The 26,969-nt window shown below is 43.2% G+C and overlaps 1 protein-coding gene and 1 non-coding gene across 2 annotated transcripts in view; one reads left to right on the forward strand and one right to left on the reverse strand.

The window, feature by feature from the left end:
* NAV2 (neuron navigator 2) overlaps positions 1 to 26,969 on the forward strand; it is a 201,904-nt gene that overhangs the window by 2,800 nt on the left and 172,135 nt on the right. Inside the window, exons 2-4 of the mRNA XM_049780979.1 lie at positions 3,302 to 3,414; positions 9,858 to 9,966; positions 13,034 to 13,423. Of these exons, the coding sequence (XP_049636936.1) occupies positions 3,302 to 3,414; positions 9,858 to 9,966; positions 13,034 to 13,423 (612 nt within the window). The remainder of the gene's footprint in view (positions 1 to 3,301; positions 3,415 to 9,857; positions 9,967 to 13,033; positions 13,424 to 26,969) is intronic.
* Positions 9,007 to 9,113, reverse strand: LOC126019710 (U6 spliceosomal RNA). Its single transcript, XR_007499338.1, has one exon. It is a non-coding gene; the product is annotated as a U6 spliceosomal RNA (small nuclear RNA).

Consider the following 26,969-nt stretch of genomic DNA (forward strand, 5'->3'; position numbering starts at 1 on the left):
AAGGTGGTTGGTTCGAATCCCGGTGTCCCATATGGTCCCCCGTGCCTGTCAGGAGCTATTTCTGAGCAGACAGCCAGGAGTAACCCCTAGCATCGCTGGGTGTGGCCCAAAAACAACAACAAAAAAAAGAACTGAAATGCTCCCTGGGTTGGCAAAGAATCACCAGGATTGCCCCCCCCCCCCAGGATCCCCAAAACACTGCTTGGGAAGCTGAGGGAAAGAAGAGAAAGTACTTTAGATTCTCTAAAACTCTAAGGTTCTTATAGGAGCCGAAATTTGTGCAGTAGATAGGACACTTTTTTTGCGCATGGCTGACCTGGGTTAAATCTCCATCCAGCACTCTGTGTAGTCCCTTGAGCCTCACCAGAAATGAACACTGCTAGGTGTGTCTCAAAAACCAAAAGAGAAAGAAATTCTTTTTCTTTCTTTTGGCTTGCTATCTGAAACTTACAGTGACCCACCACAACTTCTTAATGTTGATTTATCTGGAAATCATAGTAGATGAGTCATTCTTCAATCACTCATGGTATTTACAAATCTCAGGTAGCAGTGGACACTCAGTGCATCTGTCAGTGCTGTCCCCACCATACAGATGAGAGCCCCAAGTCTCAGAGACATAGAGATTTACTCACCTTGTGACACACTAGCATAAGTTGTGAACTCTGGACCCTTAACCAGCTAAAGGTTCACACTCCCAGCCTCATGCTCTGTCTGGCATACAGCATCTTTCTTCCTAAACTTTTTTTTTGGGGGGGTCATACCCGGTAGCGCTCAGGGGTTACTCCTGGCATTATGCTCAGAAATCACTCCTGGCAGGCTCAGGGAATCATGGGATGTCGGGATTTGAACTTTGATCCTTCTGCGTCTAAGACAAATGCCTTACCGCTGTGCTATCTCTCCGGCCCCTTTCTTCCTAAACTTAACATTTTCTTATTTATTCATTTTACTTACCCTACCATGTACCTCTTAGTGTATAAACTTGAATAGATCATATTTTTATTTTATTTTATTTTTTTGGTTTTTGGGCCATACCCGGTGGTGCTCAGGGGTTACTCCTGGCTATCTGCTCAGAAATAGCTCCTGGCAGGCACAGGGGACCATATGGGACGCCGGGATTTAAACCAACCACCTTAGGTCCTAGATCGGCTGCTTGCAAGGCAAACACCGCTGTACTATCTCTCCGGCCCCTAGATCACATTTTTTAAAACATTATTACTTGTTTAGGGCTCCTGAGCAAGGCCCAGGGTGGGGTAAGAGCCACTCTAAATACTTGCAGCCTGACTGTGCATTTGAGCATACCTAACACTAATGGTCAGTGATGGGGATCCCTGGTGCCACACCCACAAATGTTCAGGGCACTATGCAGTGCTGGGTTGAAACTCAGGACTAGTGTGTGCAGGATTTGTACTCCAGCTTCCTCTACCTCAAGCACAGATCATGTTCTTATGTGCATACTTCCTTGCCTTTCGAGAGCCTCCATTCAACTGAGGAAACTCATAGGGTAATCAATAGGTTTACTTCAGGAAAATAAGAAGAGAGCTGTGCAAACATGTTGGGGAGAACCACCCTTTGGCATATAATCCAGGTAGGTTTCCAGGTCAGGATGACATAGGATGGGAATCGAGGCAGATGAGGAAGGAAATAAAGAAGAGAAGCAAAATCTCAGTAAAGGCAAACTAATTTAAGGGCCTGGCATAGCCTGAGAACAGAGGAGCCCTGTGTGGGTGGGACTTAGGGAGGGGCTGGGTGGAATGGGGAGGAGTGGCAGGAGATGGAGCTGGAAATAAAGGGAGAGTTCCATGAGGCAGGGCTGCTTCTGCTGGATAGAGGTTAGATCTTGTCCTGTGGGAACTGGGAAAGCCTGGAAGGCCTTTAGTTAGAGGGCAATGAGATCACTTCACTGTCAAAAAGATCAGTCAAGGATCTCAGGGGCAAGGCAGAGTGGACCAGACTTCGGAGCATGTCTCAGGCAGAAGTCATGCTTTTCAATGCAGCACTGGTGCCCCAGAACTGAGATAGGTGAGTGGTTCAAGGTAAACAAGCTGGGGACAGCAGGAGCAGCCCATGAGAAAGTGAGCTCAGAGCTCAGTCAGGAACTATTCTTAGTTTGACTGGGAAAAAGGCAGAAGAGGCCAAGTATTTATAATGAAAATTTCCCCAATCTTTAAATGTTGGGATATTGAAAGACTTTAAAATACCCTTCATACTATTAGAAAAAATATGGACTTGGGTGGCAACTCTGGTTTCTCCATCCAGTTGCCATTTGCTTCCTCCAGTCTAGAGGCTGCAATTATTCACCAAAGCTTATGGTGTGTAGGCAGAGATGAAGACTGTTTGGTTGCTGGTAGGGAATGAAGAACTCTGAGATATGAGAACCCTTTGACCAGCTTTGAGAGCCAGTTGCTTCAAAAAAGGTCAAGGGGGATCAGAGTTCATGGATGAACTGAGATATATCTGTCCATCATCTCACATTTTAAGGTCATTTACATTCTTGGTAGATAAGTTTTTTTCATGAAGTAGTGAAATCTGATTGAGTTTGCTCCAACCGTGAATGGATTAAAAACATTATGCCTAGAGTGTGGCATCCAAGCTCACCTTTCCCTCTTGCAGATTTTGCCTCCAAGAGTAGAGACAGTTAGTGGCAAGAAACCATGGCATGGAGCAGTCATTTCAATTTGCTTGACAAATAAGAGCAAGGAGACTGGGGAAGTACGGATTTCAGTCAAGTGTTGAAATAACGATCAATGAGACCTTTCATGTCAGGAGATCTGAGCTCTGAATCAGAGGCCTAGAGGGCAAACACACCTGCTTGGCACTCACCCCTGACCGGTTCTACATTCACCTTTTCAGAAGAGCCATGTCAGGAGGGGTTTTGGGGGATGTGTGTTTGGGGGGGTTGTCAATGGAGTCATCGTCATGCTTCACTTGCCGGTGTTGTTGGTTACTTAGAAGTTGTTCTTTGGCATAGAAAATGATCCAAACACCCCCAAGCATTTTCCTGGCTAGTCCTCACTCCCTTGATGGGGATTCAAAGACATGTTCCCCCCAAACCTCCAGTGCAGGATCGTGACTCTGCTTTTGGCTGATGAATATTTCATCTTTTACAGTTCGGTGCCTCTCTCTGTCTCTGGGACATTGCTCTACATGCGCTAATGAATTATTTAGCATCTGTCTTCTGGTCTGATCTTTTTCTGAAGCTCTAGGCTAAAGGAGGTGATGGTGGGTGCTGTGGGCAGACCATAGTCCAGATGTGTTAGTCTTCCCCACTGACCAGTTCATCTACTTTGGTTTGTGTGCAAAGGTCCCAGACAGACACAGAAGGGAATGTTACTGCGGAGTCGGGCTCAGCGGGTGTGAGCTTGGAGCCAAGCCACTACACCAAGAGTGGACAGCCTGCTCTGGAAGAACTCACTGGTGAGTACTGAATCCATGAATGCTGGACCTGTTGTGATGATGAGATCACTCATGGAATCATCTGCTGCTGTGATGTGAAGTTGTATTGTATGTAGCATTGATTGAGGAAAAGAATAATCCCTTTTTTCTTTATAATTTTTCTTCTTTTCCCTTCTTGCTCATGGTCTCTTATTAGCTGTTACTCTTCACCATGTTTCCAACTCTGCTTTTAAGATTCATCCTATTTCCATTCATTTACTGACCCAGGGCTGGTTGCTTTGATAGTAAGACTCCGACTTAATTTTGCATCTCCTTGTTTATTCTTCAGATAAGTAGCTTCCCAAGAAGAGTCAGAACTCAGAACTGCTGACTCTGTTTCCCTCTTCTGTATGGAATTCCTGATTGAAATGTGTTTTGTAGCATGCTTTATTAACTGGAAGGAAAATTACAGCCTTCTGCTTCTACCAAAACCAAAAATATAAATTTTATTTAATAGCCTGTATAACTTGGTCATTGAAGATTATTATATAAAATACATCATCTGTTACATTTCACAAATAGGTATTTGGTAATGTTTGATTGTCATATTCTTTTTTTTTTTTTTTTTTTTTTTTTTTGGTTTTTGGGTCACACCTGGTGGCGCTCAGGGGTTACTCCTGACTATGGCTCAAAAATCGCTCCTGAGTCAGCTGCGTGCAAGGCAAATGCCCTACCACTGTGCTATCACTCCAGCCCCTTTTGTGTGTGTTTGTGTATGATGGTTATGTTCTTTTCGTTTGCTTATATTGGAGCCATATATGAGGTGCTCAGTACTTACTTATTTCTGAATCTGTGCTCAGAAATCACTCTTGGAGGTGTTAAGGGACCATATAAGGTGCCAGTGTCCAAACTGGAGTTGGCCACATACAAGAGAAGTTCTTAACCCCTGTCCTATATCTAATCTTGAATATCATATTTTTAATTTTTTTTTTTTTTTTTTTTTTTTTTTTTTTTTTTTTTTTTTTTTTTTTTTTTGGTTTTTGGGCCACACCCGGTGACGCTCAGGGGTTATGGCATGCGCTCAGAAGTCGCTCCTGGCTTGGGGGACCATATGGGACGCCGGGGGATCGAACCGCGGTCCGTCTCCTAGGCTAGCGCAGGTAAGGCAGGCACCTTACCTCGAGCGCCACCGCCCGGCCCCATATTTTTAATTTTTTTAAAAAAAGAACAAACAGGGGCCGGAGAGATAGCATGGAGGTAAGGCGTTTGCCTTTCATGCAGAAGGTCATCGGTTCGAATCCCGACGTCCCATATGGTCCCCTGTGCCTGCCAGGAGCAATTTCTGAGCATGGAGCCAGGAATAACCCCTGAGCACTGCCGGGTGTGACCCAAAAACCACAAAAAAAAAAAAAAAAAAGAACAAACATATGAATTAATTTGGCACTAAAATGCATTCTGAGTTAGCACTTTCTCTTTCCTATCTCTGTGCCCTTGTTCCATTAACTTCTGATTAAGGTTGCAAATATTAAACCACAATATCTACAAATGAAAAAAACATTTTTTTGTATCTTACTATTACCAGAATCAGGCTAAAAATTTTAACTCAGTGCTGGAGAGATAGTACAATAGATAATGTTCTTGCCTTACATGTTACCCACCATTTTGATCCTTGGCATCCCAAGGAATAATTCCTTGCACCAGGAATGATTCCTGTGTGCAAAGCCAAGAGTAACCCTTGAGCATTGTTGAGTCTAACCCCAAAACCTTAAAAAACTATAGAAATCCTATTTAAAATCTATTGATTTCATGAAATATCTGACAGGACCATTTTAATAGCCACATGGGAATTAAGGAATTGGCCAGGAAAAAATATGATTGAATTTTACCCATCTCATTATTAGCTATAAGTATATATTTCAGAGGTTATGAGCATTTAAACTGTTTCTGGTTATGGTGGTAGACAGAGATGAAGCAGAGTGTTTTCAAGCCATTTGTAAGTGATCCATCTCAGAGTGGTTCCACATCCCACATTTGGGATTGATTTTATCTTTCTTTCCCTTGAAATGGGGGAGTTTGTAGCTTCCCCACACATGAAGACATGCATGGCCCGAGTGGGCCCTGATATGGGGAGAAGGTGTGGGGTTCAGACTTCACACACATTCCAGATCCTGTTCTTGTTTGCTCACATCAAAAGAGCCAGGTCAGGGTTTCCAGCTCTATGTTCATCAGATGTATGCCCTGTGGAGCTTCAAGTATTCAGGCCAGACACTGGGAGGCTCAGCAAAATGCATATTTGAAAAGTAGAGGAGCCATTCCAGAACATTTCTCTTGACACATGAATTGCTGAGAAACAGATTCTAGCCTGTGATCTTTTGCTGTCCCCCCCACCCCTTTTCTCCCTGTGTACACCTCTGGCTCAAAATTGTGAAACCAAATAGGAGCTCAGAGAGAGGCTGTCAGTTGGTTTAGAAAACAGATCATCTCATCAGCCAGTCCTACCCAATGAAATACATTCTGGTGGAAATCAGAAGTCAGATCCTAAAGCAAATTTATTTATTTTTTGTTTTTTTGGGCCACACCCATTTGATGTTAGGGGTTAGTCCTGGCTAAGCGCTCAGAAATTGCCCCTGGCTTGGGGGGACCATATGGGATGCCAGGGGATCGAACCTCGGTCCTTCCTTGGCTAGCGCTTGCAAGGCAGACACCTTGCCTCTAGTGCTACCTCACCAGCCCCTGAAGCAAATTTTTTTTTTTTTTTTTTTTTTTTGGTTTTTGGGCCATACCCGGCGGTGCTCAGGGGTTACTCCTGGCTGTCTGCTCAGAAATAGCTCCTGGCAGGCACGGGGGACCATATGGGTCACCGGGATTTGAACCAACCACCTTTGGTTCTGGATCGGCTGCTTGCAAGGCAAACGCCGCTGTGCTATCTCTCCGGGCCCGCAAATTTCTTAATCACGTTGTCTTTATGTCCAAGCAGTAGAACTCCCATGTATGACTGACTGTGAGTTATTTCTATGAAGTTACTACATAACAGTGCAAGATCAAATTTAACTGGTTCACAATCAGTCCCCAGAAATGACAACAAATGCTGAATGTATTCAGAAATGAACATTTATGATATCACTGATCTATGAACTAATTCTTCCCCTTCCTTTTGAAAATGGGCATTTTTTTTTTTTTTTTTGGTTTTTGGGCCACACCCAGCGGTGCTCAGGGGTTACTCCTGGCTGTCTGCTCAGAAATAGCTCCTGGCAGGCACGGGGGACCATATGGGACACCGGGATTCGAACCAACCACCTTTGGTCCTGGATCGGCTGCTTGCAAGGCAAACGCCGCTGTGCTATCTCTCCGGGCCCATTTTTTTTTTTTTTTTTTTTGAAAATGGGCATTTTTTTTTATGAGCTTGGTCATTTGTATGGTGTACAATTGAGATTCTTAATTAAAGTGAGAAGAAAACATACTTATATAGCCCATAAATCCATTCGACTATTCAATGATGTTTTATCTTTCTTTACTTAAATATTTTTTGCAATAGGAAGAAAATTCTTTCTAAAAAGTGACCTTTCTTTTTAAAAATAAAATTAATGTTGCCAGTGGTAGTTCAGTTCTTTACTCTCAGATTTCTAATCCCTGGATTTAATCCAGCCTCCCACAGCTCTCAGGCAATTTCCATTCTCTTCCATGTAGCAGCTTGTTCTTAAATTTCCTTCTTCTCTGCATCTTCCCATGTTCACTTTTGCCATCCTCCAAACCCAGCCCTGTTTGGTTCAGAATGTATATGCACTCTCCTTCATGACCAGTGAGATGCAAGAGGAATGGATTTGGCCAATGCATGAAAGTCACAGGCAACAGTGGAATAACTCTTGCTTTATTTGTTAAAGAAAGCTGCCGTTTCCTTTAAAGCTGTGGTTGTATTCTAATTTTATTGGTGGGGAAAATCTTATACTCATCCTACCTTCAAGGAACAAAATTGGCAGTTCAGAATGTGATCTGCTTGAACAAAGCTGGGAAGGATTGCTTTGTGTGTTCATAGTTCTGTTGTGTGATCATGTAGTTATTAAAATCTGTTGTCTGTAGGGTTTTATGGGGAGCGAACAATTTTCCCCCATGGAACCACCAAAAGGATATAGAGAAAAAATCAGATTTAGGGAGCCTTCCTTGGTGTCAGGTGGAGAGATCCTGGATGTCATGTGGTTAACTACTCACCTCTAATGACATGCTTTTATACACACACACACACACACACGCACACACACACACACGCACACACGCATGCACACACGCATGCACGCACACTTGGAAAAAATAAGACACATGTCCAAGGCCAGCTGGCTAATGAGTTGTCAATGCCACTATTCATTCACTTATCTATCATGATGCCTGTTTCTATCTTGACCAGAGTTCTCTTGGACATTAAATATTTTTTGAATGTCAGTATTTTTGCATGACCTCCTCTAAAGGACAGATGATAGTCTGCTCTTCCACCTCAAACAAAGATCTTTGAATTTCTAAAGAAGAGTTTATTTATACAAAAATATCAACAAGAAAGCTAAAGGAATATTACAGGGAATAAGGCATTTACATTGTATGTGGCTAACCTTGGGCCCCCTGTATCAGTTATAGTTCCCCAAGCAACTCCAGGAATAATTCCTGAGCATAGAATTTTGCCTAAACACTGCCACATGTGGTCCAAACTCCCCCCCCCCAATTAATTAAATGTATTATATGAGAAATAGAATTAAGATACTTTTAGTTGGTAGAAGGGAGAAGGTTGGTGATTCAAATCCTGGCATCCCATATGGTCCCCCGAGCCTTCCAAGAGCAATTTTTGAGCGTAGAGCCAGGAGTAACCCCTGAGCGCTGCCGGGTGTTATCCAAAATTAATGGCAGTCATTAATCCAAGATTAATGGCAGTCATTTGAAAACATATGCCTAGAATTCCCTACTACTTATTCAGCATTGTATATAGAATTAGCCAAAAGATCTATACCTTTTGGGAAGACTTATATGGATAGATTGTGATCAGATTGGCTGTGAAAGGTATTTAATTGATAACTTTAGCAATTACACTTTATATTCCCACAAGTCCATAGAGGAAAGCAAAGGAGACATTTTATCACATTTATTTTTTCAAAACACAATGTGTTTTAAAGAATTGGGTGGTAAATGCAAGTCTGACTACTTTTCAGGTAAGAAAACAGCCTAAAAACACTTGCTTTTTGGGGTCCAGAGAGATAGCATGGAGGTAAGGTGTTTGCCTTGCATCTAGAAGTTCCGTGGTTCAAATTGCAGCATCCCATATGGTCCCCCGACCCTGCCAGGAGCGATTCCTGAGCATAGCACCAGGAGTAACCCCTCATTGCTGCTAGGTGTGACCAAAAAACTAAAAAAAATAAAAAAAAAAAACCACTTGTCTTTTTAAGGATAGCATTTACTGTACAAATTCCTGTAATAAAAAAATCACAAATCAGGGACCGGAGAGACAGCATGGAGGTGTAAGGAGTTTGCCTTGCATGCAGAAGGTCGGTGATTTGAATCCCGGCATCCCATATGGTCCCCTGAGCTTGCCAAGGGCAATTTCTTTCTTTCTTTTTTTTTTTTACTTTTTAAAATGTTTTTTCTTTATTGAAACAAAAAAATATGGAACGCTTCACGAATTTGTGTATCATCCTTGCGCAGGAGCCATGCTAATCTTCTCTGTATCGTTCCAGTTTTAGTATTTGTGCTGCCGAAGCGAGCACGCCAAGAGCAATTTCTGAGTGGAGAGCCAGGAGTAACCCCTGAGTGTTGCCAGGTGTGATCCAAAAAAAAAAAAAAAAAAATCACAGATCACAGATTTTAGGCTGCAGCCTCTGTGCTGACAGTTATCTATGAACCTTGTGTTTTATTTCAGCAGGAAGGTTTATTCTAGGGTGTTTCTCAACTTTATGTTATCATAGGAATGCCCATTGCTGAAAGTGTAAATTGTACTTGCTGCTCCAGAGGTGGACTCTGGATATTTTATTGAAAATGTTACCCAGTTCTTGAAATAATTGTAGGTTTTTAGGTGTATTTTGGATACACAAGTGCACCTTTAATTGTGGATTCTTGAGTCTTCCTCAGTCCTCCCTGAAATTACTGGAAAATACTTGATTCCATTAAAACATGGATGTAAGTGTGTATATCACGGGTAGTGCTCACTTGAATGTGGCTTTAATATCACAAATTCAGCCAAGGCATCAGGTGTTTATTTTTATTACTTATTTCCAAAGTAAACACAATCCAAACATAACAGTGGGGATTCAACTATACATATGGATTCAACTATTATTATTATTGTTCATCTATTCATTCATCTATCTATCCACTCACCTGTGGTAGTTAACATTCTCAGAGAGAATCTGGTACTAAGCATGGACATTATTGTGGTCACAAGCACAATCCTTGTTCCCAAGGAACTCACAATCTACCAGAGTCAAATTGAATTTTAATTCTTTTCTTTCTAGGGGAAGACCCGGAGGCTCGACGACTACGGACGGTGAAAAACATTGCTGATTTGCGGCAGAATTTGGAAGAGACCATGTCCAGTTTACGGGGAACTCAGGTTACACATAGGTAACTACACCATAAATGACTGAGCTAGAGAGAACAAGTTCTTCACACTGCTTTTTTCAGAGCCACAGAGTGATCTAGTTAATAATGGAGTAAATGAGGGGTCAAAGCAATAGCACAGTGGGTAGGTCACTTGCCTTGCATGCAGCTTAACCTGAGTTCAATACCTGGCTTCCCGTATGGTTCCCTGAGCACCTTCAGGAGTAATTCCTAAGTGCAGAATCTGAGCATCCCTAAGAGTGAACCAAAATTCAAAACAAAACAATGAAACAAATGACCTTAATCCTCAACTGGGCCAATATTTGCAAAAAATGCTCTACAGTATGCCTATGTGAAGAGCCCAAACTTGACACAAATTTCTCTCTGCAGTAGGTTGCTAGATTGTTCAACTGGAAGTAGAGCAGATTTATTTAAATTTCACTGTGTGTGTATTTTCAATAATTCTGGCGTGCTCTGTTGAAACCAGCAGCTGAACTTCATTTGACCTGTGTGATAAAGAGAATAACTTGAATTCCTACCCACTTCTCTGATAGCACCACAATGTTATTAGTCATGCACATGTATAAAACACCTAAGGAAATATCATCAAAACTCAGGATTACTTTTAAACTGGGGTGCAGTTGGATGAAACCAGAATTACATTGGAAACACTTGTCAGATTGTTTTCTTTGTCAAGCAAGATGCGGAAGGGCTTAAAACCTTGGACCCTCTTTGTGGCTTTGAAAGAATCAAGTTTTGCAGTTGGTGCTTGGTTTTGAGAATAAAGCAAAATTCTAGTTGCACTCACCAGATGTCAGAGAATCTCCGATTTGGGATCTTGATTAATGAATGTAACAAGGAAACCACAATGTTCCCCCACTACTTGCAGGTCTTGTAGTACCCTGGTGCTTTCTGTCTTAAATAAAACTGGGGCTGTTCATCAGAGCATCCCACTCTGAGATAAGTGGGGCCACCAGCTGGTGAGTTGTTGAATTGATTTTTCCAAAGGGTTTGAGATTAGGAGAAATGCTTTGATGGGTTCCCTAAACCTTTCGATATCTGAATGGTAGAGAGCCATAAATAGAACCTGGTGACCTGTGAATAAGTATGAAGCATTCCTGTTTCCACCGTCATTGCTGAAGTTGAATCCATGTGGCTTCCTACAGTTTCTTGGCTTGAACTTGGTAATCAGGGTAGGGCATGGCTTGATGGTTCTTCTGCAAGAAAGACTCACTTAGCTCAACTGGGAAGTTGCTCTGAGGAGGTTCAGCAAAGTGTCCAGTTTGAGCCATGAGGGTCTGCAGGACTGGGGATTTCATGTGGCCAGATTGAGCTCCATCTCAGCAGATTCACACTGGATAATTCAATGTATCACTCTTCTCAGCTCCAAACGCTGAATCACTCTTTGCTTCCAGCTTTGTTTCCTTGTCCTTTTGGAAAGACTGGGGAAACTAGACCTTAGAGAATTCAAATATCAGGGTTCTCCCCACTATTCAAGAGTGAGCTGAGGAGATAAAGTATGGAATTAGATGATGCTTATAATGGATGGGCATAACCCTCTTTTAGAAAAGAGGAGTTGTGCTGTTGCTTCTACATCATTCTAGAATGATCAGCCTTTGCTTCTAAATCATTCTAGAATAATCAGGTATATGGTACCTCTCTAGCCCATCATTTTTTTTTTTTGGTTTTTGGTTTTTGGTTTTTGGGCCACACCCGGTGGTGCTCAGGGGTTACTCCTGGCTGTCTGCTCAGAAATAGCTCCTGGCAGGCACGGGGGACCATATGGGACACCGGGATTCGAACCAACCACCTTTGGTCCTGGATCGGCTGCTTGCAAGGCAAACGCCGCTGTGCTATCTCTCCAGGCCCAGCACATCATTCTTAAATGAGAATTTTCTACTTCAGTGGTTTGAAAAGAAGATTCCAATAGTTAAGATCATTTTATTAAGATAGTTGGAGGTAGTTGTCTTGTTTATGGGTTTTCGAGGGGGGAAATGCCTCTTCTGGATTTTTCAGAATGTTACATAGAGTCACTGTTATACCTTTTTTAAAAAAAAGTTCTATTGAGAAGTAATTGCATGCTCTAATTACATGGATGCATGGAATGATGGTTTGATTTATCCTTCACCTTGGTTGGTTCTGCTAAAACATATCCTATATAGGTACAAAAAAAGGGGAAAATTATGTTTTTGCCAGGAGATTTTGGAGGGCGGGGTAGTAGTCGATTTTGGTCACATCCAGTTATCCTCAGGAATCACTCCTCTCAGGGTCAAGGGACCATAAGGAGCACAAGACATTGAATCTTAATTAGCCACATGCAAGGCAGGTACCCTACCCTCTGTACTATTACTCCAGTTCCAGATTCTTAAGAAAATTTACTCTTATCTGTCCTGTAGAGTAGCATTAGCTGCGGTCTTCATGTTGCACATTGCATCCTAAAAATTTCTATTCTGGGCCCGGAGAGATAGCACAATGGCGTTTGCCTTGCAAGCAGCCAATCCAGGACCAAAGGTGGTTGGTTCGATTCCCAGTGTCCCATATGGTCCCCCGTGCCTGCCAGGAGCTATTTCTGAGCAGACAGCCAGGAGTAACCCCTGAGCACCACTGGGTGTGACCCAAAAACTAAAAAAAAAAAAATATATCTATTCTATTCACTTGAAACAGAAACAATACAGTGTCTGTTCAGAACCACTCTTACACAACGACTTTTTGTTTGTTTGTTTGGTTGGTTTGGTTTTGATGCTATGCCTGGCTTGTTTAGGGCTTAATCTGGCTTCTACACTTAGGGATCATTCTTGGTGAGATTTAGAGGGCCATACAGGGTGCTGAGTATCAAACTTTAGTTCTGGTGAGACTCAGAGGGCCATACAGGGTTCTAGGTTTCAAACTTAGGTTCTGGTGAGACTCAGAGGGCCATACAGGGTGCAAGGCAAGTGCCTTACCTACACTGTTCTATCACTCTCACCCCCAAGGGATATTTTTTTTACCTATGAAAAAGTGAAAGAACTGCATGAAAATCATAGTATGAATATCTGCTGCAACTTTTGGGAGGCACATGGGTTCTCACCTAAGCCTGCCTTTCTGATTTCAGCACCTTGGAAACCACATTTGACACCAATGTTACCACTGAGATAAGTGGGCGCAGCATCCTCAGCATGACGGGAAGGCCAACCCCTCTTTCCTGGAGACTCGGCCAGTCCAGCCCCCGGCTTCAAGCGGGAGATGCCCCTTCTCTGGGCAACGGGTACCCGCCTCGAGCCAATGCCAGCCGGTTCATCAATACAGAGTCAGGCCGCTACGTGTACTCAGCCCCATTGAGGAGGCAGCTGACTTCCAGGGGCAGCAGCATCTGCCACGTGGATGTCTCAGACAAGACGGGCCAGGACATGGAGCTGGAGGGCATCAGCATGGATGCTCCTGGCTACATGAGTGATGGGGACGTGCTGAGCAAGAACATGCGCACGGATGACCTCACAAGTGGGTGAGTAGTGGGTTTATCCCCTTTTCAGAGCAGAGCTAGTAGCACTGGTGCCAGCTTCTCTTTAACAGGACTGGAAGACTTGAGTGGCCAGTGGACAGCCTGATCCCATTGCTGTTGTTCTTGTCTGGGTTGTGTGGCACAGTGGGACTGCTGCAGGTTGAGGCCTGAGCAGGAAATCAAGAATGGCCATTAAACTTCTGAAAGTGCTGCAGCAAACTCCCATCTCACCCAGTCTCCACTTGAAGGCAGAAAACCTTGCAGGTTACCATTGAGATGTTTTTTAACTTTATTTAAACACTGTGGTTAACAAGGCTGTTCATAATACAGTTATTTCATGCATTCAGAGTTCTAACACTAACTTCATCATCAGTGTGACCCTGCGTCCACCAGTTTCTCCCAGATTCCCATCCCCCAAACCTGCCCCTTTAGCAGGCACAAAATAATTTAATTTTCTTTCTTTTCTTACAACAAAACAGGTAAGTGGGATTTAAAAAAAATTCTATAAAATGCATGTAAAGAGGCCGAAGCATTAGCGCAGTGGTAGGGCATTTGCCATGCATGCCACTGATCCAGGATGGACCTTGGTTTGATCCCTGGCGTCCCATATGGTCCCCAAAGCCAGGAGCGATTTCTGAGCACATAACCAGGAGTAACCCCCGAGTATCACCGGGTATGACCCACAAACAAAACAAAACAAAACAAACAAAAAAGCATGTAAAATTATCATATAATGGAGTTATTAACATCATTTTTAAGGATTTACTGAGTTTTGGTAGCTAGTTGAGCTTTCTGTGTTATTGTTTTTATTTATTGAGCTTAGTGGGCTTTTATGCTCCTTTCCCACCTAATTTTCTATGTTCCTGCCAGGCTGTCAGTATTGTGGAATTTGGAGGTGTCATTTCAGGATCTGTAGAACTGGGATGATTCCCAGCCTGCCCCACTCCCAAGGACACTCCAGAGTTTTTAGACTGAAGATAGTGTACCTGTGTGTTTCACCACTTGTATTGTCTTCCATGACAATACAATCATGAAACTGTGAAGCTAGTTTTTGCTTATATGGTGGTGGCTATGGAATGTGGAGATGACTGCTGAGGCTTCTGGCAGTAGAGAAGGGTAGGTGGAGTGGCTGCCCATGCCTCTCCAAGAAGACTCTCGAGTTTACAGTTCAAAATCTGGTATATCTGGGGGTTTCCTCAACTTGTTGTCTCATCAGTGATCAGCTATGAAGCAGTGAACTTGGGTCTCAAACAGGTAGTATTTGTATCTGGGTTGGAATCCAGACTCTTAGTATCACCTGCCTTATCCTTTGGGAATGGCATTACCTGCCTCTTAAAGCTCCCCTTGCCTCTCCCTGCTGGAACACTTCATTCTAGTCCTCAGCCACCTCCAGAAATTTTCTACCTCAGGGTCTTTGCATAGACCATGTCTCAACAGATTCTATTTCCCATGTGGTGCATGGCTGGTTGTTCACTGGCCTCCTCTTCAGAGGGATTCTGCCTGATCACCCCTTCCTCTCTTGACCTACTTTCATGCCTGTCGCCTATGCCACTTATCTTCTGTTTTGTAAACCTTTCACTGATCTGAATATCTGTTTAAGTTTTATGTCTCCTTGTTCCCTCCTGCTTGCAAAAAGAAGTGAAACGAAACAGGGGCCATGGTCTGGCTCATTCAGTACTGAGTCTCCAGAGTGTTGTAAAGATTAGAGATCGATATTGCTGGATTGAACACGTGTCTCGGTGGACAATGCAGCCTTTATTGTTTCTCTCTTTGCTCACCTGTGAGGTTGCTGTAAGTCATGCTGTGACCATGGACAGCAAGGGACTTAAGTTCTTGGTCTGAGTTCCACCTGCTGATTTCTGTGACAGGAATTTTTTTTAAGAGTTTTTTTTTGTTTGTTTGTGTGTTTATTTTGCACACCTGAAGTGCTCAGGGGCTACTCCCTGCTCTGTGCTCAGAGGTCACTCTCGGTGATGCTCAGCAGATCGTGTTGTATTGGGGGATGAACCCAGGCTTTCTGCATGGAAAGCTGTACTCATCCCACTGAGCTAGCTCTGTAGCCCTGAGTCTGTTGTTTTTGTTTAATGTCTGTTCCAAAGAGTTTATCTTAATATGAATGCAGTCAGCACTTCATACTCCGTATAAGGTCAATGTACTTACATCGATGTAGTTTCAACAGTCTCCAAAAGGTGGAGACATTGAAACAGTGTCGTTTCTTGAACCTCTTTCTTCAGAGCCTTTACTCCTGCTTAAAAAGCACAAATGTTTACATTTCAATTCCTGATCTGGAAAGCTTACGTTTTTAGCAAGTGAGATAAGTGCTTAGAGCAGTGCAGATAAAAGTGTAGAAATGTAAGCAAACCACCCAATTATTGAAATTGGAGATCCCTGGTCTGGTTTTTCTCTCCTACCTCCCCCATTCCTTTTGAATGTACACATTTACCTTTAAAATGAGAAGTAGCCCAGGTGGCATTTAATGCTTCTTCTAGTTGGAACATTCTGGAACCCTCATTAAGCCTGACTCCACTTGGAGATACACGTAGTCTTTGCTTTGAGGCCACGTTATTAGTTTGCAATCCCAGGCTGCGTTCAGCACTCATCTCTGAGTGTCCTTTGTACTCGGGTTTCCTCTTATAAACATGACAAGGCTGCAGTTATTGAAAGATGGGTCATTTATTCTGCGCTTCAGAGCCGACATCCCTGTGGCAGCTGACTGTTAGCGGAAAGAAAACAGACTGAGCTTAGACGGGCGTCTCAGCCCAGCTCTGCCGCTGGCGCTGGCAAGCCTGGCACAGTGAGGCTCGTCATTTAATTCCCCTGAGCTGGAAGCCTACAATTAATAGGATAAAAACCTGCTGCAATTAGGCTTCTCTTCAAAGTTGTATCTGATTCATGACCAATATCTGATGAAGACAAAGTTGTAGACAGTGTCTAGATGTCTTATCAACCTGAAGCATCTAGGCACTTGGGAACAATGAAATGACTCAAGTTTTTAATCCAGATGGTTTAGGGGGCATAGCCTTGATGTGTGAGCAATACAGAAATCCAGGAGGAGGCTATTTTAGGAAAACACTTGTAAAAACTCTAGCAAATTTATTTAGAAACCCTAATATGGAAGTTAATCCTGGCTTCTGAAAATCTGAGACATTTGTTTTTAAGTTACATTGTAGGGGCCAGAACAATAGTTACACTGACTGGGGGGCTTGTTTTGCATGCAAGGGGCCCAGGTTCAGTCCCCAGCACTCCGTGTGGGTCCCTGTACCCCACCAGGAGTGATTCCTTAGTACAGAGCCAGGAGTAGCTCTGAATACCACTGGATGTGATAGATAGATAGATAGATAGATAGATAGATAGATAGATAGATAGATAGATAGATAGATAGATAGATAGATAGATAGATAGATAGAGATAACAATTTTAGTTTGGTCTCGCAATTATGTTTAGATGTCTTAGTTCATTGTCTCCAATGGATATTTACCACATTTCACCATATAACTACTACAAAGTTTATGCCAATAATTTTGAAAAAAAAAGTAGAAGATATCATTATGTTGTTTTCAAAATTATGATTTATCATAGATTTACAGTACAGTACAATTTCAGGTTATAACTTTACCTTTCTCAATATGTGTTTTACGTATCACAAGTGCCCCCCCCAAACAAAAAACCTCCTTCACTCATCTTTCCCTCCTCTGGACCTTAAGCAACCACTATTGTTTTCACTGTGAACATACAAGTTAGTTTTGTTGTTGTGGGGCCACAATTGATGATGTTCAGTAACTATTCTCTCAGTACTTGGGGATAACTCCTAGTAGTGCTCAGGAAGTAACAAATCTTTTTTTTTTTTTTTTTTTTTTTTTGTGGTTTTTGGGTCACACCCGGCAGTGCTCAGGGGTTATTCCTGGCTCCAGGCTCAGAAGTTGCTCCTGGCAGGCACGGGAGGACCATATATGGGACGCCGGGATTCGAACCGATGACCTCCTGCATGAGAGGCAAACGCCTTACCTCCATGCTATCTCTCCGGCCCCGGAAGTAACAAATCTTACTTTAAATTTTACTAGCATTGGGGCCAGAGAGATAGCATGGAGGTAAAGTGTTTGCCTTGCATGCAGAAGGTCGGTGGTTCGAATACCAGCATCCCATATGGTCCCCCGAGCCAGTCAGAAGCAATGATTTCTGAGCCTGGAGCCAGGAGTGACCCCTGAGCACTGCCGGGTGTGACCCAAAAACCAAAACAAAAAACCAAAACAAAAACAAAAATTTTGCCAGCATTAAAACTATGGTGCTGGGCCCGGAGAGATAGCACAGCGGCGTTTGCCTTGCTAGCAGCCAATCCAGGACCAAAGGTGATTGGTTCGAATCCCGGTGTCCCATATGGTCCCCCGTGCCTGCCAGGAGCTATTTCTGAGCAGATAGCCAGGAATAACCCCTGAGCACTGCTGGGTGTGGCCCAAACACCAAAAATAAAACAAAAACAAAACAACTATGGTGCTGGTACAGCTATAGCAGGGTTGGGGTGGCAGTGTTCATGTGGTAAAAAGTTGGGACCCGTGCACCTGTGTGTGTGGTTTAGTAGCTTCTGGTGAGGAGGAATTACTACTTTAGTTCTGGGTTCAGAGTGATAATATGGCAGGTAGGACACTTGCCGTACTTGACCAACCCAGGTTCAATCTCCAGCATCCCATTTGATACCCTGAACATCACCAGGGGTACAGCCTGAGCACAGGGCCAGGAATTACCTCTGACTATCCCCAGATATGGATCCAATCACAAAAAAGTCCATTACTTTAATTCTTAGCTTAGCTAACAAACCTAAAGGCAAATGCCCTTTGTTTACCTCTGTGTGTGTTTTTGTATGTCTGAGTATCTATTAATTAAATTCTTCTATTGAAATTTGGATGTACCAGAAATGTCTAAATCCAGGAGAAGTCCTCACCTGATCTCACTGCTTCTTTGTATTAGACTGATAAAATGGACTTTGGCTATAATTACTGGGGCAAAAGTAAAAATAGCAGATGACGATGTCTCTTTCTAAGTTTTAATCTGTGAAGTCAGTCCATCAACTCTGCCTAAAAATTCAGAGTGCCGTATGGTATGGAATAAAATGAAGAGGACAGACTTGAGTCCATATGTTTGAAAAGAGGGTTTTTCTCTTTTCAAAGGAAGCACTGAATTGTATAATCTTCCAGAGTGTGGAGATACATCCTAGAGGAAAAAAGCATGACTGTCTAAATTTAGCATCAGAAAGATTGCCACCAAGAACTTTTCCTGACTTCCTAGTATTTGTAGAAACAAATCTCAATTTCTTTATTGCTGTTGCTTTTTGGTTTTGTTTTGGTTTGGTTTTGGCCACACTTGGTGGTGCTTAGGGGTTACTCCTGGCTGTGTGCTCAGAAATCACTCCTGATGGGCTTGAGACAATATGAAATGCTGGGGACTTAACCTAAATTAGCCTCGTGCAAGTCAAATGCCCTACCCATCTGCCTGGGGGTCTTGATAGTCTTTTCCTCACCTGCCCATAGCCCTTAACCTTAGCTCTGGCCACTTCCCCCAGCCCTTTTTCTTGTCACTGTGCTAGGTTACCTGCCTTTTTTTTGTCAAAGGTGGTTCCCATCTATCTGTGGACTGTGCTTTCTCATGGAATTTCCTTTGAAGCTCAAGGGAGAAAACAAAACAATTCCACAGGAATGGGTTTCAGGACACTAAGTCAAATTTCTGGCCACCTTAGATCACAGCCAGCTTTAGATGTGAGCTGTTCCTTCTACCTGAGAAGTGTTTAAAAGGGTTGAATAGCTGGGGCTGGAGAGATAAGCATGGAGGTAAGGCATTTGCCTTTCATGCAGAAGGTACTGGTTCAAATCTCAGCATCCCATATGGTCCCCCGTGCCTGCCAGGAGCAATTTCTGAGCATGGAGCCAGGAGTGACCCCTGAGCGCTGCCAATTGTGACCCAAAACAAAAAAAAAGGGGGGGGGGTTGGATGGTATTGGGGGGGTGCTTCCCTGATGTGCTCAGGAGACCACTGTGCCAGGATTTGAACCAGAGTCATGGTTGCAGATGTCTGCTAGGCAATCAATTTAGCCTTTGTACTGTGCTCTAGCTCCAGATTTGAGATTTAATCCTGAGTCTATTAAGTCAATTGAAGTTCTTAACCTTTGGGAATAGGAGATAGAGTTTGTTTGTTTTTGGGTCATACCCAGCAATGCTCAGGGGTCACTCCTAGCTTTATGCTCAGAAATTACTCCTGGCAGTCTCAGGGGACAATATAGAATGCTGGGATTTGAACCACCAACCTTCTGCATGCAAAGCAAATGCCTTACCCCCATGCTATCTCTCCAGCCAGGAAATAGAGTTTGAAAAGCATCTAGCAAAGGGTCTCCAATACTACCGAAATAGCCATGCCATGTGTGTATTGTGTTTGTGTACATGTCTGTGTGTTTTTGTGTGTGTGTGTGTGTGTTTGTGTGTATGTGTGTATATTCCACCTAAGTAGTAGATAGCTACAGTGCCTGTTCTTTTTATAGAGACTAGCAAAAGTAGACATTTAATAGGTATTTTGTGAATGATCCATTATCTCTGCCTACCCATACCAGAACTTGGTCTTCTATAACCTACTTAATGATTCTCTTTTTTTAAATAATTTTTTATTGTGACCAAAGTGAATTATAAATCTTTCATAGTAATATTTAAGGTACATAGTAATAATGAATTAGAGCCATTACCACCATCAGTATTGTCCTCCTTCCACCCCTATTCCCAGCATGTATCCCATACCTCTTCCCTGTGCCCCCTGGACTGTTAGTGTAACAGGTCCCCTTTGTGTACAACTTGTTGTCGATTGGGGATCGAATCTGTTGTTGTTGACTTTGGCTTTGGTGTTTGAGTATGGCTATTTTTTATTTCCACTCATATGTTCATATGACTGGTTGCTCCTGGTACCACCATTTTTTCCCCTCATTGATTCTCTTTACAGAATACTTAAAGTCACTTTGCCTTTATGATGTGATGCATAGCTCCACCTAGTGGCTAATATAGGATGTAGTGTGGTGGTTTCAATTGATTTCTTTTTTTCTTTTTTTCTTTTCTTTTTTTTTTTTTTTGTTTTTTGTTTTTTGTTTTTTGTTTTTTGGGCCACACCCAGCGTTGCTCAGGGGTTACTCCTGGCTGTCTGCTCAGAAATAGCTCCTGGCAGGCATGGGGGACCATATGGGACACCGGAATTTGAACCAACCACCTTTGGTCCTGGATCGGCTGCTTGCAAGGCAAACGCCGCTGTGCTATCTCTCCGGGCCCTCAATTGATTTCTAACAGAATTGTTCTACTGGTTTAACACTTAGGGCCTAGAAATTAGAGAAAGCTGCATCTTGTGCAAACTGGGCTTACCCCCCCCCCCCAGTTTTTGCATACTTTGTTTTTTCCCTTCCTTCCTTCCTTCCTTCCTTCCTTCCTTCCTTCCTTCCTTCCTTCCTTCCTTCCTTCCTTCCTTCCTTCCTTCCTTCCTTTTCTGTTAGCATGCAGGAAGCTCCATTAGCAGGTAACAGTGCCACCAGTGGTTATCATTCTGCTATATTACTTCATAAAGATGTCAGTGTGGGATTGAAGCAGTTAGTTGTACAGTGAGTAGGATTTTGCTTTGCACCTGGATAACTCAGGCTCAATCGAGCCATCCCATGTGGTCCCCAGAACCCACTAAGAGTGATTCCTGACTCAGGGCCAGGAGTAACCTCTGAGTACTAAGTGTAACACCTCCTCCCACAAAATATAAATGCCCAAATTAAAATTTTTTTCAGCATATGTTTCTGCCAACTCTGACTACTGTAATAAAACATGGGCTAAGAGGCTGAAATAACTAGCAGGGCATTAATATCTTACATCTCTGAAATTTGGAAGACCAAAATTTACATTATAGCATGTTCCAATTCTGCTAAGAGCCCTTCAGAATCTGGCAGATGGCAGGGAAAATGAGGAGAGGCTGTGGTCTGCCTTTCTTTCCTAGGGCTACCATTGTTGGACCCAGTTACCACCACTCCCACCCCCACCCGGTCTGCCTAGCTCCTTATCCATCACAGTGAACTTTGATAAAGAAATTTGGCACTGTGGGATCTGGGCAAGAGTTACAGATATTCCTAACAGCTACTGCATGCTTTGTTTGCATGTGGAACACTGGTGCTTAGATTGGCTTCCCTGGATAGCTGCCAGGTCACCTCCTTCTTGAAGTCTTCTCTGATTGCACCTCAGCAGAACTGGTGATTACTTTCTCTGGATTCCCATGGGACTTGATGGACTTATAAATTATTGGCAAGACTAGGTCAACTTTACCATACCTGTGCATGAGAGCTTAAACTTATAGGAACATGTGTGGGGAGAGATAGAAGACAATGAGGCAAGCATACAGAATGTTAGACCATTTTCAGTGCACTAGAATCGAAACCTGTTGCAAGCCCTTAAAGGTCAAGGCTGAATGTGACCTAACTGTCCCTTCCCTTTCTGGCCAGTTCAGTACCTGCCCCAGAGACACCCGTCAATCATTGTTAGAAAAAAATGCCATGACCCATTGACACAGCTGGACTGTTACATGCTCCAGTGTGAGTGTGTGGCCATGGCCAAAACCCCTTCAAACTGAACCCCAGCCACAGGATCTTTCCCCCTTCTAATCCCTGTCCTGTACAATTGACTATTCTAGACCCTTGATAGCCCCTGGTCTTTTCAGTACAAGAAAGAAAAGACAGCTCAGGCCTGAGCCTGAAAGTGAAAGTATCTGGAAAACTAAGAAAATGCCACTTTTTCCTCTTTCTTCCTTCACTAGCCACCTTGGGACATACACAGGAGGTTCTTCTCACCCCCAGTCGGGCCAGGGCAGGGCAGGGCGGGTGGCTGTCTTAGACCTAGGACAGCCTACAGCAGGGAAGGCCCTTTCTTCTCACAATTCTAGGCCTGGTCTGAGGGAATCTCTATGGATACTTGGCAAATTGATAGGAAATAAAAAGCTAAATTCTTTTCTAGCTTAATATGGCCAGAGCTAAAATAAAATTTTTTTTTGGGGGGGGTGGCTCTCCTGAAGGACAGGCCATGGCAGGTTCAGGCAGGATGGGGCAGGCATCTTTGGAAGATGCTAAGGAGACTCCTTCTTGTCCCTCTGAAATGATTCTGTCTTACAGAGACTTCTGAAAGGCTTGGGAAGTTCAGGAGGCCAATCAGGCACCAGGAAAGTTCCCTGTGGGGTGCAGGAGGTCATAACAAGGTAGACTCGGTTCTTTGGACAGACAGATGTTTAGGTCCTCAGGCAAATCACCAGCTGTTAATCTGCTGTGCTCCTTTTAGTGAGTATATGAACACACATGGACACACACACGTACTCGCACACATACATGATCTACTGTTGCTGGGAATTTCATTGATGCTTCCTGCATCACCCACTGTAGTGGGTGCTCTGTCTGCCTCACCCAGAACCAGCCTAGGTGCACAAGGTACTGAGACTCTCTATTCTCTCCTTCAGCTGTGTTACTACATCTGGACAGGGAGAACTGAGCTTCTGTACTTCTCTTTCTCCCACTGAGCATTTGCACCCCGTAAGAAGCCCAATACCTATATATTTTCATCCTGAACACAAAGTTCAAGAAAAGTATACCCCTCTGATTCGTTTGCAAGAGCCAGCCCCACCGCAGAGTGGCTCCACAGATTTATGACCATGAGGGTGAAGAAGACCAAGTTCGAGTTGAGGTGAACATGAAAAGAAACATTTGGATGATGTTGGCCCTGAGACAGTAAATACATGTTGAAACACAACACACACACACACACACACACACACACACACACACACACACACACACACAAAGAGAAATCTTTATGCCTCTAACTAATGCTCACATCAAGATAAGAAATTCTGTGTGTTTGGGAAATCAGGGTCTAATGAAAGGAATTGTCGAACTGGATTCAAGAGACATGCTTTCTCAGCTCCCTTGCCATGAGCTTGGGGACGTGGCTTTGTATCTTGAGTTTCATTCATAGCTTACCTCATTTCTGTGTCTATGGTAAAGGAAGGAACTGGCATTGATAAAGCACCTATGTCACTTAGGCCTTGTTGGGGCATCTGTTTGCCTCTTTGCTGTGTCCTCTGAAAATACAGGCCGAAAGACATCATGGGCCTTCTCTTGGCTAAACACAGCGCGTCTGTGCTGACTAGGTTGAATGTTGCTCCAGGTACTATTCACACTTCTCCAGAAGCAATGCTGTTGCAACTGAAGTATAAGGTTATGCTGAATCGGTGTTCCCTCTTTCTTTGGAGAATATCAGAATACTTTTTAGCTTCTGGCTTCTTAACCTGAAATATATGGTCTAGGGAGCCTTGCAAGAAACTCCTCAGATTCATGACTTAGATGATTTTGAATGTATTTTGGTCCTGGTGTGTTCAAAAACTTTTGACTATCATTTTTTTTTACCACCATTCTATTTAGTTACATGCACTTATATGGGATCACCATGCACAGTTTAAAAACCAGGGATTAGATGATGTCTACACGTTATTTTTCTTATTAAGTTTTGTTATAGTTTTATTGTTTTTTTTTGGGGGGGGGAGGGCGATCTCCCAAGAGGTGCTGACCATTCAGATTGGTGTTTGGTTCAATACAAGAATCCAAGAATGCATTGCTGCTTTGGCCTTGTGCTCAGAAATTCCCAGGACCATCCTAGTGGTGTTTGGGGACCTCAAGTGCTATATTTAGTGATGCTCAAGGAACCATATGGGACCAGGAATTGAACCAGTGTGCAAGTTATATGCCTTAACCCTTGTGATATCTGTCTTTTCCCCTACCCATAAAAAGAAGGTAATCTAAAAAACAAAAACAAAAACAAAAACAAAACAAACAAACAAAGATTTGGAGCCCGGAGAGATAGCACAGCGGCGTTTGCCTTGCAAGCAGCCGATCCAGGACCAAAGGTGGTTGGTTCGAATTCTGGTGTCCCATATGGTCCCCCGTGCCTGCCAGGAGCTATTTCTGAGCAGACAGCCAGGAGTAACCCCTGAGCACTGCCGGGTGTGGCCCAAAAACCAAAAAAAAGAAGGTAATCTACTTAATTCAAAGTCTACAGATTTAAATGTTCATCTCCTTCTTAAAGTGCCTTCATAATATTTAAATTAGCATTTGCCCAATTGTCTGGTACTGTATGCTGAGTTGACATCAAAAACTATCACAAGTGCTGGAGTGATAGCACAGCATATAGGACATTTGCCTTGCACACAACTGACCTAGCTTTGATCTCCAGCATCCCATGTGGTCCTCCACCTCCTCCCAGGAATCATTTCTGACCACAGAGACAGGAGTAACCCCTGAGTGCTGCTGGCTTTGGCCACCAAACAAGCAAAAATTAAAAATAAATTATCACAGACTGCAGGCCTTGTCACATGATCAGTGTGAGTGAATCACTGGAGGCAAGAGGCAGCTCACCTGTGGCCCAGAGAAAGAGCAACACATCAGCTTGGGGAAACATCTGTGTGGGCTCAGAGCAAAGGCATCCCGCCCAGGAGCTGGCCACAAATCAAGACTGTGCATGCCTGGGAAGAATCATTGTGTCTCTTGCAGAGTCCCTTGAACCTTGATAAGAAATCTTTCTGAGAAATGGAGATTTTGACCTTTCCTCTTTATCCTGAAATACCTCCCAGGTGGGATCCATACCCTGATTTGGAGAGTTGGTGGGTATTTGAGACCTCAAAGTTAAATAAAATTGAGTGTAGGGGGAGGCTCATGTCTATCTCCAGAGTTGTGCCTCAATAAATCAAACCCACATTCACTTCTTGTCCTTGAGCAAAAGGGGCCTTAGAGGTCTGTGGTTCTCCCCCTGTGCTCTGTATCTAGTATCACCCATTCATTTGCTTTGGAATAAGAGATTGCACATACTTGAGAGTGGAGTTTAAAGGGGAAAGTCAGCTCAAGAGAAACAGGGTATGATAGAACAAGTGTGGTGTGGACTCTGCAGACAAGGTAAGATCAAGGCCATGGAGAAGTAGACATTCAGAGTCTGAAGGACCCTATCTTTTGGGATGCAAGGGTTCCTGCAGCTAGAGTGCTCCTGAGTGTCACCAAGCTCTTTCCACATCATCTCGTTGTCTTTCTACAGTACCTTTGAACTGAGACTTTCATTCCCCTGACCCTCCCCTTTATTTTTTCACTTGACCAGGTCACACTGGTAGTAACCCCAAGTTCTATGGTAGAATAGAACCTGACATTAGGGTTTTTTTGTTTTTGTTTTGTTTTGTTTTGAATGTTATTTTTTTGATTTTAAAAATAAAATTTTTAATTGAATCATCATGAGATACAGTTGCAATGTCATTCATATTGAGTTTCAGTCATACAATATACAACCTTTTCACCACTGCACATTTTTGCCACCAGAGTCCCCAGTTTCCCTCCTGCCCCTCCCCCCCCCACCTACTTCTGTGACAGACATTGCCCCGTCTCTTCCTCACTTCCCCCATTTTTTCCTTTTGGACACTGTGGTTCACAATACTATTATTGAAGGAGTATCATGCATATCAATTGATGTCTTCTCAACACCTAATTCTTGTCCAGAGTGATCATTTCAACTATCGTTGTCATTAGTAGTTCCTTATCTCCCTAACTGCACTCCCCACTATTTGTGGCAAGCTTCCTACCATGGACTGGTCCTCCTGAGCTTCATCTCTATTGTCTTTGGTGGGGGTGGGGGAAGGTTTGGGCCACACCAGTGAAACTTAGGGGTTACTCCTGGCTATGTGCTCAGAAATCGCTCCTGGCTTGAGGGACCATATGGGACGCTGGGGGATGGAACCGCATTCTGTCCTGTCCTAGGTTAGCGCGTGCAAGGCAAACGCCCTGCCACTTGCGCCACTGCTCCAGCCCCATCTCTATTGTCTTTGGATAGTATTACTAAATTATCTTTTTTTATATCCCACAAATGAGTATAATCATTCTATGTCTATCCCTCTCTCTCCCTCTGACTCATTTTGTTCAGCATAGTACTCTTCATATTCATCCAGGTATAAGCATATTTCATGACTTCCTTTTTTCTAATAGCTGTTTAGTATTCTATTGTATAGATGTACCATAGTTTCTTTATCCATTCCTCTGTTTTCAGGTACTTGGATTGTTTCCAGATGCTGGCTATTGTGAATAATGCTGCAGTGAACATAGGAATGCAGGGGGCTATTCTGCCTTTCTCTCTTCCATTGTGTTTTAGGGCCTCTAAGGTACATTCCTAGGAGCATTATTGCTGCATCGCATGGGATCCTAATTTCTAGTATTTTGAAGAATGGTCATATTGTTTTTCAAAAAGGCTGGACTAATTTGCATTCCCACCAGCAGACACTAGGGTTCTGTAGTAGAACGCTGACGCAAGTGTTAACAGATCAGAATTAAAGCCTGTACTTCAAGCACTCTGTGGTATGGCATTTCCCTTCACTGCCCAGGTACTCTGTAAATGTGGAAAGCAATACCAAAACAGAAGTGTGTCCACTTCCAGCACATGGAAAGCTTGGAAACCATTCCAGAGATTAGGAAAGAGAGTTAGAAGGT

Source organism: Suncus etruscus, chromosome 9 (genome assembly GCF_024139225.1).
Source record: "Suncus etruscus isolate mSunEtr1 chromosome 9, mSunEtr1.pri.cur, whole genome shotgun sequence".
NCBI lineage: Eukaryota > Metazoa > Chordata > Mammalia > Eulipotyphla > Soricidae > Suncus > Suncus etruscus.